The sequence below is a fragment of the Prionailurus viverrinus genome, chromosome D4, assembly GCF_022837055.1.
Source record: "Prionailurus viverrinus isolate Anna chromosome D4, UM_Priviv_1.0, whole genome shotgun sequence".
Lineage (NCBI taxonomy): Eukaryota > Metazoa > Chordata > Mammalia > Carnivora > Felidae > Prionailurus > Prionailurus viverrinus.
The window spans coordinates 16,496,069-16,515,529 of NC_062573.1; the positions used below are offsets into that span (position 1 = coordinate 16,496,069).

Genomic DNA, 19,461 nt, shown 5'->3' on the forward strand with positions numbered 1-19,461 from the left:
CCTTGCATATTTTTGGTTCCCAGTACGTATTTGTGTGAGGTTTTCATTAATTATGTAACCTCCATACCAGGGCTACTATGAGTGGAGTTGAGGTTGTGTCCTGCCCAAGAATACCAGGACAGAATGACAATTAGTGATTAAAACCAAGTCCACATTCTCTGGGCCAGTTGTGTGTCTTGAGCCACATCCATGCATAAAGGGTATTTCCTTCCAGTTCACAGAAAGGCAGTAATTGGGCTAGCATTGACCCCCATATGTACTCCTTCCTTGAGCTCATTATGTTCTGGCATGTTTGCATTATTTTTTCCTTTTTCTATTTTTGCCATTCCATGGATATCTATTTATTTATTTTTAAAATTTTATTTTTTTAAATTTACATCCAAATTAGTTAGCATATAGTGCAACAGTGATTTCAGGAGTAGATTCCTAAATGCCCCTTACCCATTTAGCCCATCTCCCCTCCCACGACCCCTCCAGTAACCCTCTGTTCTCCATATTTAAGAATCTCTTATGTTTTGTCCCCCTCCCTAGTTTTATATTATTTTTGTTTCCCTTCCCTTATGTTCTCTGTTTTGTCTCTTAAAGTCCTCATATGAGTGAGGTCAAGCAAAATTAGTCAGAGAAAGACAAATATCATATGACTCCATGGACATCCATTTAATATCTACACGTATCAGACTCTGAATTCTTCTTTTTTAAATTTTTTTAGTGCTTATTTATTTTTGAGAGAGAGACAGAATGCAAATGGGGGACAGGCAGAAGGAGAGGGAGACGCAGAATCTGAAGCAGGCTCCAGGCTCTGAGCTGTCAGCACAGAGCCTGATGCGGGGCTAGAACTCAAGAACCATAAGATCTTGACCTGAGCTGAAGTCAGACGTTTAACTGACTGAGCCACCCAGGTGCCTCAAGAGTCTGAATTCTTAAATGGAAACACTAGTTCAAAGTAAATTTTAGATGAAGTGAAGAATATAGCAGTAGAAAATGGAAGAGAAGTAAATTTTAGAATTATTTACTAAAAAAAAGGCAAGAAATTATGATTAAAATGTGTGATAAAATTATTTCTGAAAAGGAAATATAATTAAACTTTGCTAATTGCTTATAATTTGAATACAGCATAAATGAAGGTTCTCTCCTTCTGCCCAGCCCTATTTTCCAGCAGAGAGAAAAAATTATTAAGATTCAGAGTATAAGTACTCCATGAGATGAGGTTAATGATGTGAAGAATTACTTGATAATAGGTATCATACATTCAGTGTAGGCATCAAAGGAGCAGTCTCATAGCCTTTCAGGTACAAATTCGGTGGAAAGATTTTTCACATGGGTAACTTTACCTTGCTTGAAAGACCCTTCCAAATGCTCCTTCGCCAATATCTCTCACATATTCAATGTTATTCCTTGGGTACTCCAGGCTCAGCAGTTTGGGATTCAGCAGGAGTGGCATCCTCTGGTACATGGGGTTGGGATGAAGTCTGTCTAGTAAGAGCTCAGAGGGAAGAGTAGTGAGGGTAACCGCCGCTGACTCTCTGCAGGTAAGACAGGCAAGATTGATAATGAGCTCAGGGTCAGGTGAGATCTTTGTACTCAGGCTCGGGTTTTTTTTTTTTTTTAACATTTATTTATTTTTGAGACAGAGAGAGACAGAGCATGAACGGGGGAGGGTCAGAGAGAGGGAGACACAGAACCTGAAACAGGCTCCAGGCTCTGAGCGGTCAGCACAGAGCCCGACGCGGGGCTCCAACTCACGGACTGTGAGATCATGACCGGAGCTGAAGTCGGCCACTTAACCGACTGAGCCACCCAGGCGCCCCTCAGGCTTGGGTTTTAAAGAGAGAGGATGCTAGGAGGAAACAAATTATACTAAGGCAACTGAAGATCCTTCAGTTTTAGAGCAAGAAATATTTCGTTTGGTCTGGAGTCAAAAAGCACATTTTCGTGGGAATTTTGTCACTATCCAGTTGGCATAGCAATGGGGCTGAGCTGGAGTAGCCATATTCTTCCAAATTATTGTTTAGATTCTCTCTACTGTGAAAAGTTAGGACATGTGATCCTTTGCAAAAAGGTATTGATATTTTTAAAGATCATGGTGGGGTGCTTGATCTTAAAGCAAGGCATTAGACGTCCTAAAGAGACTGGCCGTGTTGTATAGATCCCTCTTCCCATCCCCAATTCCCAAGTTTATAGGTTTTAATATATTACTACATGTGATTAGCTTCAATTAGAATCTCACCTTTTCTTATTTTTCCATTGTTTTCGTCTCCGGCAGCAATAAAGAGTAGTTACAGTAAGAAGCACAAATATTGCAAAGCTGGACATGATGGAGATTATTACAGTCATGGAGTATGTAGGTGAGACGGACAAGGAGGAAGAAGAAGAGGAAGGCAGATTTGGAATGTCCACACTTGGCTTTGAGGACGTCATTGGTGGGAATGCTGTAAGTGAACAATAATTTTTTTCATTCATTCTTAAACTTTTAAGAAGCAATGTTTGTAGTCAAGGAATCTTCGCTAAAGTCAAGCAAGTTTAGTAAGTCAAATTTAATTTTAAGAATATGTTTTTATGGATCAGGTCGTCCCTGGTTATATATTTCTAAAGTCCAAGTGTAATAATCCAGAGGTGCAAGTAAATCCAACTTGTAGAATCACAGAATTTTAAAGATGAGACCCAGAGAAAGGAGCTGTTTTTTTCCAAGACAAATGCAGATCCTGGGTTAGTGCTGTTCACACTGCATCATGTTTTTTATGACCTGACAACAGTTATGGAAATTGTTAGGTTATTAAATAAAATAATTTCATGAAATTATATTTGAGGACAGGACTGTCTAAAGTTGAGCTTTTATACACATTTACTGTTGATTTACAAACAAAACAAAAATAATAGGAGATGAAGAGTGGAAATATTAGACACAAATGAGAATTTAGTTCATCTAAAAATTGAACTGTCAAACTCCGATTAAAAAGGTCAGTGCAGAGGCGTCTGGGTGGCTCCATCGGTTAAGCATCCGACTTCGGCTCAGGTCATGATCTCACGGCCCATGAGTTCGAGCCCCGTGTCGGGCTCTGTGCTGACAGCTCAGGGCTGGAGCCTACTTCAGATTCTGTGTCTCCCTCTCTCTCTGCCCCTCCCCTGCTCACACACTCTCGCTCTCAAAAAAAATAAATATTTAAAATTTTTTTAAAAAAGTCAATGCAGTATGAAAACAAGGTAAAATCTGCATTTCCCTGGAAACCGACAGATGCCATGTTCATATCACTCTGTAGAGTACAAAGTCCACTGTCTATCTGTGAAAACAACTTTATTAATTTATATTCTTTTAATTGACTGGTAAAGACAAAAACACAGATACAGGGTATTTTAATAATATTGACAAGAATGTTCTAATAGCAAACAATAGCCTTTGTACCCTACACAGAAAGTAGCCACAGTGACAGATTAGAAAATAGTTTGCTGATAGAGGATGTGAGCTTTGGCCAAAGCCGTCCTCAATGGTAAACTCAGTGTTGTCTCTTTCCATTAGATAAAAAGGATGAAAGTGAATGAACTAGACGTTTAACTCAAGACTTTGGAAAAGAAACAAAAACTACAGAAAACAAAAATAGATGATAAAGTAACAGCCAGGTACAAGCAGTAATTAATAAGTTAGAATACACATACCACAAATGCTAGAATTTAAAAATAGGTCAAGGTTTGGTCTTATCTTTATTAAAGTAGTCTGGTAAGTAGGATTTTAATTTTTAAAAGATAAAAGCATAAACATGAAATTAGGAATGGTAAAGGAGTTATGATAGTAGAATGTAATTATGCAATAACATTTTTTAAATCTTCAGAAAAATGATAGGACCACATTGCCAAATTGGAAAAATCAGAAAATCTGAAGATAGTCATAACCAGGACATTTAAAAGTCTTTATAGAATTACGGAGACATTCTTTTGGTCTCAGAAGAAATAAAATTCCCAGATTTTAGAAAATGTTACAGTAAGAGAAACATCTATGAAATTATTTTAGAAAGTTATTATAATACTAATATCACACCCTGGCAACATTAGCACCAAAGAAAAGTGTGTTCCTAGATTAAGGAACATAGATTTAAACAATCCTAAACGAAATGTTAGAAAGTGGCTGCAATATAGCAAAAGAATTATATGTTTGATATACAGACATATATTAATATAACACATCACAAAATCAAAAGAAAACTTTTATTGCAGCAGACGCCTAAAGCCGTTTGAAATAGGACACTTGCAAAAGCAGAGATTACAAGGGGTGTCCATGTAGGACTTCTTAGTGTAGCAGTGGACACAGTTATTACGGCCTGAGCACCGGTAGCTGGCAAATGGTTTTAAAGCCCATGGAGGCCAAGTTTGGTCCCTTCTGTGACAGGAAGAACATCAGCACAGGACTGGAACTGGAGGAACAGCACAGCAGTGCATTTCGGAGCAATGACAGCATTTCTCATCAGGTGTCACAACAACAGTGGACTTAGCCTTCCTGGGTTCCTTTATGATTGGCTTGAAAGCCGATCTGACTTTCTTTGGACTGAGTCATCTGAAGGTTTTTTAAAAAATCAATCCAAGACGGGTGGGGAGGGGAAAGCTAGACTTCCTGCTAATAATAAAGTAGGAGTAATCATTGAAAGGCAGAAAGAGGTGACTATTTTTGTATCTGGATTTTACAGGGCAGTTCATACTTATTTAACATGGAAAGGAATGCAATGTAATTTGTAAAATTGGTAGTATAATCTCATTAGTAAATATAAGGATAATTTTTTTTTATCAAAAATATCACACATATTGGGGCGCCTGGGTGGCTCAGTGGGCTAGGCGCCTGACTTCAGCTCAGGTCGTGATCTCCCGGTTTGTGGTTTTGAGCCCCACATCAGGCTCTGTGCTGACAGCTCAGAGCCTGGAGCCTGTTTTGGATTCTGTGTGTGTGTGTCTCTCTCTCTGCCCCTCCCCTGTTCTCACTCTGTCTCCGTCTCTTTCTGTTTCTCAAAAACAAAACAAAACAAAACAAAAAAAAAAATCACACATATTAAGAGAGTGATCCATGAGGACTTAGTAAGATTTATTTTCAAAATGCAAAAATTGGCATTGTTTGAACAATAATTTTGCTTTATGGATTTAATTACATCTTCCTTTCTGGCTAGTTTTGTTATTCCTTGTTTATTGCCTCTGATCTGTTTGCTGTGGCCTTCCCTAGAGGGACATCGATTATCTCTTTGAATCTAAATTATCAATCCAGATCTCCAGCATCTTTTTATCTTTGTCTTCTGTCATCAATTTTACCTCCACCCTTTTCCTTTGAACATCAGGGGAGTTTTTATTCACTCATTCATCCATACATTAAGGTAGTCATTAAGTTAGTATTGACATTGGGTCTCAAGAGTACTATGGTGGACACGACAAGTCTTTGTGTTAAGGTATTTAGCTAGGAAATAATTTGTAAACCGATAATTCTAATAAAATGTAATTATAATAAAATGTAAGACTGATAAGCTTGTGAACGGCCTGGGACAGCTCAATTCTAGGTCTAGGCAAACTAGGTAGGTTTTCTGGAGTAAGTGTTTAAGTTGAATAAAAAGGGAACAAGCAGTCAAAGGTATGTGTGTGTGGGTGGAGAGTGGGGGGGGGCAGGGGGCAAGTAGGGAGGTAGTGTTCCACAAAGAAGGAATGGCATGTATCAGGGTCCAAACCAAGGAGTCGGCATGCTTCTCTAAAAATGCATCTGAAAGTTTCATTGTTGAGTTGGGGGGGGTGTCTAGGTAAGGCTGTAGATACCAGGTCTGGGTCATAAAAGGCCTTGCATGCCCAGGTACGTAATTTGGACTTGGCCCTGCAGTAAATGGAGAGAATCATCAGAGGGTTTTAAACAGTGGAGTAGCGTGATCAGCCTTTTGCTTTAGAAATATCACCTGCCTGCAGCCTGACCTCCATGGCCGATTTCAAGCTACCAAGACAAAGAAGGTCCTGAATGCAGAGTTGGAAACAGGTGTTCCGTGACGCCCCATTACATAGGATTTCCACTATGCGGATAACAAGGATAAAGAGAAAATCCTCGAAGTTGCTTTCAAAACAGAAACACATTGCTTATAGGAAAAAGTAAGCAGACTCATACCAGATGACCAGTCATTTCCAAACCTAGAAGCTGGAAAAGAGTGAAATCACGTCTACAGATTCCTGAGAGAAAAAGAAATGTCACTCAAGGCTATGTCCAGCTCATTTAACATTTAACTATGCAGGTGAAAGAAAGCTAATCTGAACATTGCAAGGAAACAGAGACTCTGTCACCCGCAAAGCCATCTGAGGAAACACACGAAGTATGTGCAGCCTTGTGGAACTCAGGAATAGTGAGATGTCTGCTCAGCAGACAAAGTAAATAGTACAAAGACATCGCCAGCTCAAAAAGATATTTCACTTCAGCAGAAGAAGTTATACAAGTGAAAACTACTGAAATCTTACTGTGTGTGTTCAAGCCAAAAAAAAAAAAATCTTCTGTCACCCTTCTAAGTGAACTGGCAATATCCTTCATAGAGTTTACTCAGAAATCAAGAAACTTCAAGAAATATTTGAGGGCTTTATAATATTCGACTGAATAAGGATGACTTCTTTGCTTAGCTAGCAACCAGCCTGAGAAGCTCAATCCGGTTTCTTCAGTAATAATTGCATTTAACCAGGGAGCATACTTTTAGACAATTCTCCATGACATGGTCAGGTGAAATGAGCCGTTTATGACATTTGGAGTTCATTTTCTGACATGTACCAAAGATTTCATAAAAATAGGTTAAGAGTAGGAAATTGGTTTATTGTTAGCTAGTTGTAGCTAACAATTTTTATAATCGGTATACAAGGCAGAAACATGGATGCTTTCTGTGTGTGTCCCTGTCTGATCTAGGACTGAAGGTCGGCACCTTCCACATGGTAAACCCCCAGTGAGTGCTTGAATGGATGAATGAGTAAACAAAGGGTAACAAAGACCACCGTTGCCAATTAAAAGTCCAGTCAAAGTAGGCTTTAGCTACTTATATGACAAAGGATTGAAGCATTTCTTTTTCATTCCTTCAATTTGGAAATAACAATTTGACAGGCTTGCAGAATAATAATTTATAGGGTTTCCATACCTCTCTTGTTTATTAATGCTGAGTGATTCAAGTGGGACCAGTAGCATTCTTTCTTTTTATACTTTTAAGTCTTAGTTCTTGAAGGAAGCTGGTAAAATCAAGGCCTGGCACTTTGCCAGGTGCAGAGGCAATTAGGCCCAGAATATACCTCATAGGAAATGAGTATGATTGAAGCCCTAGAAAGCTCAAATCAGAGGAAGTTAGTTGAAATGAAAAACTCTTCCAATTTCATTCTGAAGATTTCTGCATTCTGGTAGGGTTAAAGCATCATCTGATTCAACTTCGTGTCTAGGCCTCTCTTTGCAAGCAACCATCTTGAGTTCCTTCCTAGGGATTTGGAGGCATCCACTTTTAAAACCATTTGATTTGGGGGCTCCTGGGTGACTCGGTTAAGTGTCCGACTTCGGCTCAGGTAATGATCTCACAGTTCATGGGTTCAAGCCCCGCATCAGGCTCTATGCTGACAGTTTAGAGCCTGGAGCCTGCCTCCGAGTCTGTGTCTCCCTCTCTCTCTCTCTCTGCCTGTGCTCTGTCTCTCTCTCTGAAAAATAATTAAACATTAAAAAAAAACCCAAACATTTGATTTGACCCTGTAAACTTCATACTGGAAATCAGATGTCTTAAAAAACATATCTTCCAAAGGAAAGATCTCTTGTCACAAATGAAGATCATGAATCGGCTCAATGAAGAAATAAATACTTGTTTTCATCTGTAAATAATTAGATGGTATAAAAATCAAGAATGCAAAATCAGAAGGTGGCATTTTCAGTTGCTTATTTTGTGGCCATTGAAAGGATAAAGCAAGTTATAACCTTGGGGTAGGGGATCTCATTTGTATCATTCACTAAATATGCTGCTCTTCATGGCCTAATTGGAAGCTGTAAGCTGAGATCTCTGATGATCTTCCTTCATGTTTTACCCCAGTAAGCAGAGGAAAACAGCCTTTGAGAAGGGACGTACATCCTGTTCTGGACATCATGTAGTAGGAGTGTAAATACGCATGCACGAATCCAATTACATACACATAAGGGTTCAAGGGCACAAACAAAATTACTTACTTGTTAAGTTTTCTTTTTTATAATCTGAGGGGGAAAGGATAAAAATTTGTTTTAAATGAGCATCCAGATATCTCACATATTCTGTGAGAGAGTGCTAAGAAATGCAAGTTCTCTTTCAGTTTTTCAGCATACAACTGGTCAACATGCTTTGCATTCGAATGAGAAAGGATTGTGTCATTGAAATTAAACCAGCTGTTAGGGCTAACAACATAGCTCTTTACAAACGAAGTTCATTAAACAACATGCAGCGATTCAGCTTTGTTTTGTGAGATCAGCACTTTCAACCATGTGGCTTATTTTTGCATGCTTAGAAATCTGCTTCGTTGGCTAAGAAGGGGGACTTTATTCTTTTATTCCACTCATCTGACATAATATGAGGTTTCTTAGCCATTCTCTGCACATTCCAAAAACCGTTACAAGCTTTCATAAGATCCCCTTATGAAATAAGATCTTAAGCAGCAGTTAAAAGTGCTCTTTAATTTCTTTTTGAACCAAATGGAGTAAACTCTTATGCTGACCTGTGCAATTAGGGTGGACAGTAGGATTCTGTGATTAGGTCTCTAAAAAGGGCAGAACTCAAAAAATAAGTTAGAAATGCTTAGAAATATTAGGAGATTTAAGCTCACAACTTAGTTTCTTCAAAATAGTAAATTTGTCGTAACCTCTAAAGTATCGAGAGAACTCTGTTACCTAAATATGGCAGTCTGGTGCAGGCCATGGGGTCCCAGTGCATGCTGGGGAGTTTGGTGCATTCTGGCACGGGGAGCAGGTGCATCCCAGATCTGTAGAGTCCTCTGTGAGTCTTCTCTTCCATTGCCAGCCATTCTTTTGCACAGAAGAGCTCCTTTACTGCCAGGCAGTATTCTCTAAAATATTTTAGGGAGAACAAAACTTGATGAGTCATAGCATGTTAAAGCCAAATTTGTGGCAGAGCCTAGATTCTGTATTTTCAAAAATATCATCACAGTACATTGTCTGCTCTTGCAAAAGCATTTTTTAAAGGATCCTTTATTGTAAATAATGTGAGACTTTATGAAATATAGTGTATATCCCTGAGACGAAATGCTGTCTTGTTTGGTTTTCATAGTGTAGCTAACACTACTGAGGGGGAAAAGAATTTTTAAGCTCAAAAGGAATCCCTGATATGCATTCCCTCATATTCATAGTAAAATAAATACAAAGGCACAGAAACAAGGTGCGTTGAGTTTAAAAAATACACATAATAAAAGTCATAGGTCATTGTCAATCAGTGTCTAGCCTGAGAGATTCTCCTGTAATCTCAGGGCTAATGGGCAGGGACTGAGGGGCACAGTTGGCCTGTCTGAATGCTTTGCCCATCAGAACGGAAGACATCACCTTCCTGGCAGGTTACAGGAGGGCATATGGGTCCTATCCACCCTGGCCTTGGAGAAGCCACCCCCTATCCCATTTCCGCATTTGCTTCCATCTGAGAAAGTCAGGGTAATGTCTACTTGAATATGAAATGTTATGTTCATTCATGTGTTTTATTGTAAGTGAAGAGACTGAAGAAAGACTAGTTATACTAATTATAATTTTGTGCATTAATACTTATTCAAGCTTATCTTATAAAAAATAGGATAAGACTACATAGGAGAAACCTGGTTAACTCCAAAGTAAGACATTTTGGATTAAAAATAAAAGGAAATTAGAGATTATTAAAGAAATTAGAGATAATAGCAATGTTGTTCATTCAATAGCTAAAGGATTCAGCGAGGAAGGAATTTGTGGTTGTGTATGTATGTGTGTGCATATACATATCTGTGTCATAATGGTGTCTTTTTAAAATAGTCATGCCTACACTGCCACTTTTCTGGGCAACCACCTGTCAGTAAGGGCCAACTGAACATGTGTGGAATGAAAGGGCTTTGCAGATGACTGTGATAGGGTACAATAGGAGTCATGAGAACAACAATAGGATTTTGAATTCTTGGTGTGTCCGCAGTGGAAGGGAGAGCAGTGAGGCTTTCAAGCCTCTGAAAACCAGAGGAGAGCCTGAAAAACCAGAGGAGAATTACTTAGCTTGCTTCTGCTTATGCCTTGGCCCCTCCACTCTGGGATCACACAAACACAACTTTCTGCATTCATACAGCACAGTTAAACTGTGCAAAAATCAGTAGGGGGCAGGTGAAAGAAACTCCACAGCCCACATCATGTGCAGGAAGCAAATACCCTGGAAAGCTATTTTTTATTCTAATCGGAAGAACGCATTAGAGAAAGGTTTGTTTGTTTTGTTTTGCTTCCGTTGCCATGTATTAAAGATGACCCCTATAGAAGAGTCTTTTGCAAGGAAAAAATCAGGATGAAATGGAAAATAAACTGAAAACTAAGTTAACTTGAACATAGTAGTAACTGAAGAAAATAAAGACCACAAAGAAGTGAAATCGACACCAAAAGTAAAATTGTCATTAAAATCAGTAAAGAAATGTCACTGTAAGACATTGAACAAGTAACAGAAGAAAACTTTACAAGTCCAAACTGAATGCAGACAGAATGCATGAACAGTGAAAATGATGTATGAGGAGACAGCTGAGACGGAAGAGCCAGGAAGAAACCCAGAGTTCGGATAATGTTTCCCAATAAGAAAACTAGAGCACAGAAAAAATGGAAAATACTCAAAGATATACTAAAAGAAAACATTGTTAGGACAAGAAGGAGGTAAACCTGATAATTAAGGTACATTATCCGTTATTTTTGTATTAATTATAGGAAAGAAAATAATGAAAAAAGAATTACTCCCAGATGAATTTGACAAATATTGTGAATCTCAAAGATTAAAAAAGAATCCTCCTACCATTTGGCAAGAGAAAAATATTCCCTACAAAGGAACAAAATTCAGGGTTGCCCTATATGTTCTTCATTACAACACAGCCAAAAAACAATTAGAGTGCACAAGATTTTGAGTAAAACTGAATGTAACATAAGACCTAAATAGTCAGTGAGAAATACACACACACACACACACACACACACACACACACACACACACACACGATCACAACATTATGGTGAAAAATGTTTACATGTAATCTTCTAAAAATCATTTACTCTAGCTGAACAAGAGATGAATCGAAATTGAGAACTTAAGAAACAGCAAGATTTTCTATGATATAAATGATAGTGAGCATGAGAGATAAATAACAGAGATCTCTACCAGGTAGTTGGATATATGATGATGCAATCATATGCAAAAGCTAAAAATAATGGCCTGGTTTTATCAAAACAGAGGTGGAAATGTGCTGTGTTGGTAGTTTTCATGTGTTTTCTTCAAAAGCAAACAATGTCCATTTCTAACATATACCATGGGTTCAACTGATCTTTTAATCCTCTCTCTTTTACAGATGAGGAAACTGGTTAGCCAAGGTCACATGTATCTAGAAAGAAGTACAAATAGTGTTTGAAAATAGTATTCTATTTGGCTCAAAAGCCAGATTGCTTCCTATCTTTTCTCCATAAGAAGTAAATAAAGGCAAAGATAATTCTATCAAATATGGATTTATGAATTTCCATGTTTTATTTATTTATTTATTTAAAAAAATTTTTTTTTAATGTTTGTTTATTTTTGAGACAGAGAGAGACACAGCATGAACAGGGGAGGGGCAGAGAGAGAGGGAGACACAGAATCAGAAGCAGGCTCCAGGCTCTGAGCCATCAGCCCAGAGCCCGACGCGGGGCTCGAACTCACGGACCGCGAGATCGTGACCTGAGCTGAAGTCGGCCGCTTAACCGACTGAGCCACCCAGGCGCCCCTGAATTTCCATGTTTAAAGAGTATGGGGGTTTTAAAGAAATAACTATTTATTACAACCCCTCCCCCTCACCGTGAGAAAGGGTGTTAGTACTTCAGTAAGAGCATTGGGTGGAATGTATTTTAAAATAATATACATATGATATAAAATAATATTCTGAAATGCTCACCAAGATCTCCTAGTCATTGGCAAATAATGCTGAAACAGTTGAAACGTACATTTTCTCTTCGCCATCTTAGCTTACTCATGAGGTCCATGTTTGTTCAGGTTGTATATATTTATTTCATAGAAAGTAGGGATATTTATGAATATGACAACAATATGAAAAATAGGAAGTATAAGACAATATTGTACCTTTTAGGACATTTTCTAGAAGCTTAGAGTCCTTGTATTATAGGAGGTCATCAGGGAGTTAGATGGTAGGAATTCTGTCTAATTAATTACCTTCTATTTTGGACAAAAGCCACCTTTTGCCTTTATTGTTGCACATGACAACTTCTTTTGAAAACTCTTCCTGTTTGCAATCAAAAGAATTTTCCCATTTCTTTCTTCTTTTATTTTACCTGCAAATGGGTGTAGGAGTAGGTACTGCTCCAGGGTTGCATTCTTGGAAGATGTGGTTACACAGCAAAGCCTCAGCAGCTGGCCGGCAAAATGGGCTCACTGCTTTCAGTTCATTCCAGGCCGTGTGAACCAGTAATTCTTGGGCCTCCTCAGGGTGTGCATAGGAGTTGTTGAAGAAAACAAGAGCGTCTCTGGCCAGGACAGCATTACATACCTCCCCTCTGTACTGGGCGCAGTAGCCTTTGTTATCTTTCTGTAATTTACTGAAAGAAGAAATGAACAACGTACCCAATCACATGGTGTTTCTTAGCCTTCAGTCCTTTTTTTTTTTTGATTTCCACCTCTGCATCACAGAAATAGAAGATTGTACTAGCAAATTGGCTGAAATGTTCTATCTGAATACTGTTTTCATTTCCAGCTTTAATTATATCACCTCCAGCTACTCCAGAGGGCTATTATAGGATTGTATGTGAAAATGGATGTGGACAGCTTTGAGAACTATCAAGGACTGAATAGATTTGAGTGTTTTTATTATTTACACTATAAATAGAACTTAACTACTCTTAGGTAAGCCACCTCATATGCTTCTTACAAATGGAGCTGATTTAAGCAAGTAAAAGACATCTTAAAAACATATTCATTGTGATGATTAACAAATGATTAAGCATAATAATTGTGGTGAGCCAGGTTTTTGAACATAGGTTTATGTGTTATGATTATTAAATACCTGAATTTTGTGGGACACATGCATCTTTGCAACACCTTCTATACTCAGATTCTCTCACTCAGACGTCTTCCCAGCATTTCATTAAAGAAGAAAAAGAAAGCCACATAGGGAGGAGGAAGCTTGGATATGGCTTTCAAAGGAGCTAAGTAGCATCTTTAGCTTTGCTATTTTCTCTTCACATGATTTGGGGAGAGTCATCTGATCACCCAGAGCCCCAAGGTTCTAATTTGTTGAGTGATGTAAGGAATTATTTGGAACTCAGATTGTGTGTTAATGGGTAATATATGAAGAAAAAATCTAAATTCTATAGAGCTAGCACAAAAATAAGGTTAAAAGCTTATCTGCTGTAACAACTGAGAAGAATAATAGGCAGAATGGAAAAATACTGCTGGTACTCTCTGCACTCATCCACTGCCCCCCTAGCGGAATGCTGGGAATTAAGATAATAACTCCTATACTTCCCCGTCACATATTTATTGAGCACTTATTATATATAGACACTGTGACAGTCTCAACATGTTCTTATGCTTTCCATAAGATCTATATTGTTAACAATGACAAAAAACTGAGTTGTATTCTCATTTAGATTTGTACAGCTGTTGGAACTTCACATTTCATTATCTTTATATAAAGGATTTTAAGAAAATTAAGTTGGAATTTGTGGGAAATTTTTAAATTGTGAAGAGACCCCATTTGAATTCAAACAATTGATACTTGGATTAGAAACCATCATTGACTAGTGTTTAAAGAAAATCTATTAAATGGTACACAGCTCATTCAGGTAGAACAGTGAACTTTCAAGAAACATTATACTTTGAAATAATGTTTCATAATATAGAATCTTTCTCTAATTCATACTAGCCTTTTACTAATTAGCCAGCATGATTTTATTGCATTACTTCTAGTTGGTAGTTCATTTTAAAAGTGAAGGCCTGGGGTGCCTGGATGACTCAGTTGATTGAGCATCTGACCTCATCTCAGGTCATGATCTCCCCACTCCTGAGTTCAAGCCCCACATTCAGCTCTGTGCTGACAGCTCAGAGCCTGGAGCCTGTTTCAGATTCTGTGTCTGCCTCTCTCTGTCTCTCTGCCCTTCCCCCACTCATGCTTTGTTTCCCTCTCTCAAAAATAACTAATTATTTAAAAAATATTTTTATTTTTATTTATTTATTTAAAAATTTTTTTTTAACGTTTATTTATTTTTGAGACAGAGAGAGACAGAACATGAATGGGGGAGGGTCAGAGAGAGGGAGACACAGAATCTGAAACAGGCTCCAGGCTCTGAGCTGTCAGCGCAGAGCCCGACGCAGGGCTCGAACTCACGGACCGTGAGATCGTGACCTGAGCCGAAGTCGGCCGCTTAACCGACTGAGCCACCCAGGCGCCCCTAAAAAATATTTTTATTTTTTTAAAATTTTTTTTTTTTTCCAACGTTTATTTATTTTTGGGACAGAGAGAGACAGAGCATGAACGGGGGAGGGGCAGAGAGAGAGGGAATCACAGAATCGGAAACAGGCTCCAGGCTCTGAGCCATCAGCCCAGAGCCCGACGCGGGGCTCGAACCCACGGACCGCGAGATCGTGACCTGGCTGAAGTCAGATGCTTAACCGACTGCGCCACCCAGGCGCCCCCCTAAAAAATATTTTTAAATAAAGGCCTTGAATAAGAAAACAGAAAACTCTCATGAAAACTTGGGCCAGATAAGATTGAGCTAACACCCAAGGAAACTTGGCCTATGGTAACGCTAAGAAAGTTCAAGAGAAGCAAGGATGCTGGGCTCTAAGAAACTGAAGAATAATACCTAATACCCAGAAATACTTCAAACTGGTTTGCCAAATGGTCTCACATATTAATATAATACCTTGGTATAATACCTTGGGGGATAGATAAAAGCAGGCGGGATTCTTTTCATTTAAAACAAAAACCATGTCATGTAAAAGTTAGATATTTCCCCTAGTGTTTCTTGGCTGAGCATTATTCATCCAGGTTCTGCCATCACGTATTAACCATTGAATGACTCTCTTTATTTTTCCATAGGTAGTTTTTGAATTAAAAAATTCATGCTTTTTTCTTTAACTATATAAGCAAAAAAACCAAACAGAAAAGGTATACAAAAGAAAAATTAATAAAAATAGCCTCAGAAATGAGGATTACTGGCAATTAATAAACAATCTCTTTGTGTGTATTTCTGCTGGCTGTCTTAATAAAAGCCAAGAAAAATCTTTGAAACAACCTCAGTTGGCCTGATAGTATTGAGTCCTCATTTATTTATTAGTTACATAATGTGAAAGAAAAAAGAAAAAACAGCAGAATGCGTATTGAATAGAAATGAGATCTTGGTTGTCATTTTGGTTCTTTCTACCAGCTTGCAGAGAAGTAACCTGTGAAAACCCTTTGCCTGCTGGGAAAAAAACCATACAATACAACATGTATGGTTCTTACTAATTATCTGTGCCTCTGTGATGTTCCTAGGGGCATTAAAGACTTAGCTTTGGAAATACATCTATGCTAGGATTAGCTGTACAAGCTCAAGGATATACAGGACCAAATACATATATGTTATGTATAATAATATATACACATACACATATACAGAGACTGCCCAGAGTTTCAGAGTTTAAACAACTTTTCTTTTTCCACTCTCTTTTGCAGACTCATAAACCTGTAGTTTTTTCTGGTGATCAAATTTTAGAGGCAAGAGCCGGAGGCACATGGGGCCATTGTTCCTCATCCTCCTAACCCTGTCACTTAAACGTTTTAACAGGAGCTCACGGCAAAAACTGGGGGACAAGATGAATGCAAAAATTCTCCACGGGTATCTTCCGCTCTCTTTTGCAAATGACGAGACCCCTCTCTGTTCAGCTGAAGTTGTGTTTCCCTGCTCACAGCTCTGGGGACTACAAATGGAGCAACCCCGAAAGCAGCGGGTCCTGTCTGTCCTACGAACAGTGGGGCAGAGGTCACAGGGATCTGTTCACAGAATGCTGGTTATTTTGGAATGGTCTGCCGGACAAGCTCCAAAAATGCTGGTTCACGTTGCACGTGGAGCCAGTCCCTCTCTTGCCTCTTGACTAATGAAACCTGGCTGACCTCCCTTTCTGTAAAGTTTTTTCTTTTCAGAGACAGCAATGGATATATGATCTCAGGTCCCTCCTTTAACTTAAAACACACAACTCTGCTTGGTCAAACTGAACACTTAAAGGAGCCTCACTACACATTTTACTCTTATTTCTCTCCGCTTTAACAGAGAGGAATCACATCCAGTAGGGCATTTTTTTTTTATTTTACTTTTTAAAATTTGCATCCAAATTAGCATATAGTGCAGCAATGATTTCAGGAGTAGCTTCCTTAATGCCCTTACCTGTTCACCAACAATGAAGCAACAGGAAGAGAAATCAAGGAATGGATAGAGCACTTTTAAATGTGATCTTGCAGTTTCTACGAAGGAGACCTCTTCTCCCTTTGAACACACATTACTTTGCCCCGGGGGCACCTCCAGAGGGCCAGCTGAGGCTACTTTGGGTTAAGGCGGCCCGCTCCTCCAGTGGAAACTCTCGCACGTTTCTCCACCCTCCCTGGGCGGGGCACGGCTGAGAGCTCTCCTCTGGGGCAGCGTTTCCTCCTTATCCGCGGTTTTGCTTGTCTGGTTTCATACCTGCGGTCAGCCAAGGGCCAGAGGCAGATGCTCCTGCTGACGCAGCAGCAGAGGGTCACAGGTCACACCACGCTTTCACACCTGCGTCACTCACCTCTTTTTGCCTCCTCTCCTAAGCATTTTGTCCTCTCACAGCATCACAGGACAGGTGAGTGCGGCAAATAAGATAGTCTGAGAGGCCACATTCACAACTTTCGTTAACAGTATATCGTTATCATTGTTCTGTCATATGATTACTGTTGTTAATCTCTTACTACGCCTAATTTAGAAATTAAACTTTACCACAGGTGTGTATATACAGGAAAAAACCATAGTATATGTAGGGTTCAGGCCTTTCTGTGTTTCAGGTGTCAGCTGGGTGGGGGGGGGGGGGGTCTTGGAACGTATCACCTGTGGATAAGGCGGAACTGCCCTGCAAGTGTTCCCTTATTTAGCAACTGCACTTTCCTAACAAGTGTGATGGCGGGTTCAATACCCCTTCCACTGTCCAAAGCAAACTGGAATAATTTTTATTCTTTCCTGCCTAGTATCTTTGTATATAATTGATTCTATAAGGTGGGGGTCAGCAAATAGAATCCACAGATCAAATTCTGCCTACTGCCTGTTTTTATACTGCCTGTGAGCTAAGAATGGTGTTGACATTTTTAAGTGAAAAAAATCAAAAGAAGTGAAAATTACATGAAATTCAAATTGCAGTATCCATAAGTAGCGTTTTTTGGGAACAGAGCCATGTTCAACCATTTATGAGTCACCCACGGCGCTTTTTACCCTGCAGCAGCAGAGCTGAGCAGTTGCAATCGAGACTGTGTGGCTACAAAGCCAAATATATTTAATATCTGGGCCTTTATGGAAGACATTTGCCAACCCCTGCTCTGTGACATAGATCAAGTGTCCTTTTGCTGAAATGCCGTATCCAGTGTCCTCAAGAAGGACATGATGTCCTCTGAAAAACACCTCTTGTAGTTCTCCGGACTGAAATTCATGCCTAGTTTTTGTGTAAAATAAAGATGTAAGGAATGATGATGTAAAGAAGAAAAAGGTTTTAATTAAAAATTTGAAAATTAGTTATATTAGCCAAATATATAAACACTGTGTATTTTACATATTTGTACCTATATCAGTTATAATCAGTAAATACATAAGCATATATAGTGTTACATATACTGTATATAGCGTATGTACATAATATATAGTTGTATATACAGTGTAAGTATATTTAGAATCATCCTGTAAATATACTTTTGTATCCTGCATTTTAAAAAATTTATTTTGCGAGAGAGAGGGTGCACGCATGTGCATGGGGCAGAGAGAGAGGGAGAGAGAATCGCAAGCAGGCTCCATGCTGACAGCCGATGTGGGGCTTGATCTCACCAACCATGAGGTCATGACCTGAGCGGAAATCAAGAGTCCGACGCTCAATAGATTGAGCTGCCCAGGCACTCCTATATCCTGCATTTTTACTTAGCCTGATATTATAAACATTTACCTGTTCTATTATAGTTTTTCAAAAGCATGGTTTTTAATCACAACAGTTTCCCTTATTGGTAGATAGTGACATTACTCATAAATTTCACTAATAAATATAATACCGTTTTCAATTTTGTTGCTCATACACTTATTATTTTCTTAAAATAGATTGCTAAAAGTGGGTTTATCCAATCAATAGCTACAGCCGTCTTAAGGTTCTTAATAAAAACTGCCAAATGCTCTCCAGGGAGGTTACAGCAGTTTTCCCTCTACCAGCAGTTCGAGAGTGCTTACGTTACCACAGGTGAAAAATAGTATGGACTTTTTCTTTAGTTTTAAATTTTTCATTTGCATTTACTTGCATTTGAATGATTTATTTCTGTCCTTGAGTCCTTGGAATTTGTTCATGCTTCCATTATTATGTTGTCTTGTAATTAATCTTTGTGTGTGCACGTACACCCCTAGTAAAATGTAAATTCCTTGGGGGCAGTGAATACATACAAGTTGTTTTGTTTTTCTGCATTCCAATATAATGTCAGAAATAGAGTGAGTGGTTTAAAAATGTATAGGAAGGGACGCCTGGGTGGCTCAGTTGGTTGAGCGTTTGACTTCAGCTTAAGTCATGATCTCACGGTTGGTGCGTTTGAGCCCCGCGTCGGGCTCTGTGCTGACAGCTCAGAGCCTGGAGCCTGCTTCAGATTCTCTGTTTCCCTCTCTCTCTGCCCCTCTGCTGCTCGTGCTCTGTCTCTCTCTCTCTCAAAAATAAATAAACATTAAAAATAAATAAATAAAAATGCATAGGAAGGACAGGAGGAATGAATGGCATGTGAAGGAAAGATGGCATCTCTTTTCTTGGTAGCCCGTATTTTAATTTAACTTTTACCACATTTATGTTGTATATCTGTTCAGTAGACACTCAGCTTCACTGTAGAATCCTTGGGGACAGGACTATCTCTTAGAAGTGTGATAAGGCAACGAATGCATCAAAACTGCATGAATTGGCACAAGATTGAGAACTAACCAAGTTTTCTAATGCAATGACTTATTTTATTCCATGGAATTAGAATCAGTGGTTGGAGTTCTAGGTCCTGCTCAGTAACTGTGCTATC

General features: G+C 38.8%; 1 protein-coding gene across 1 annotated transcript in view; it reads right to left on the reverse strand.

The window, feature by feature from the left end:
* Nucleotides 1-19,461, reverse strand: part of MUSK (muscle associated receptor tyrosine kinase) — a 92,803-nt gene that overhangs the window by 3,035 nt on the left and 70,307 nt on the right. Inside the window, exons 9-13 of the mRNA XM_047830383.1 lie at nucleotides 12,503-12,766; nucleotides 8,864-9,039; nucleotides 8,174-8,197; nucleotides 2,228-2,429; nucleotides 1,332-1,523 (exon numbers count right to left, since the gene is read on the reverse strand). Of these exons, the coding sequence (XP_047686339.1) occupies nucleotides 1,332-1,523; nucleotides 2,228-2,429; nucleotides 8,174-8,197; nucleotides 8,864-9,039; nucleotides 12,503-12,766 (858 nt within the window). The remainder of the gene's footprint in view (nucleotides 1-1,331; nucleotides 1,524-2,227; nucleotides 2,430-8,173; nucleotides 8,198-8,863; nucleotides 9,040-12,502; nucleotides 12,767-19,461) is intronic.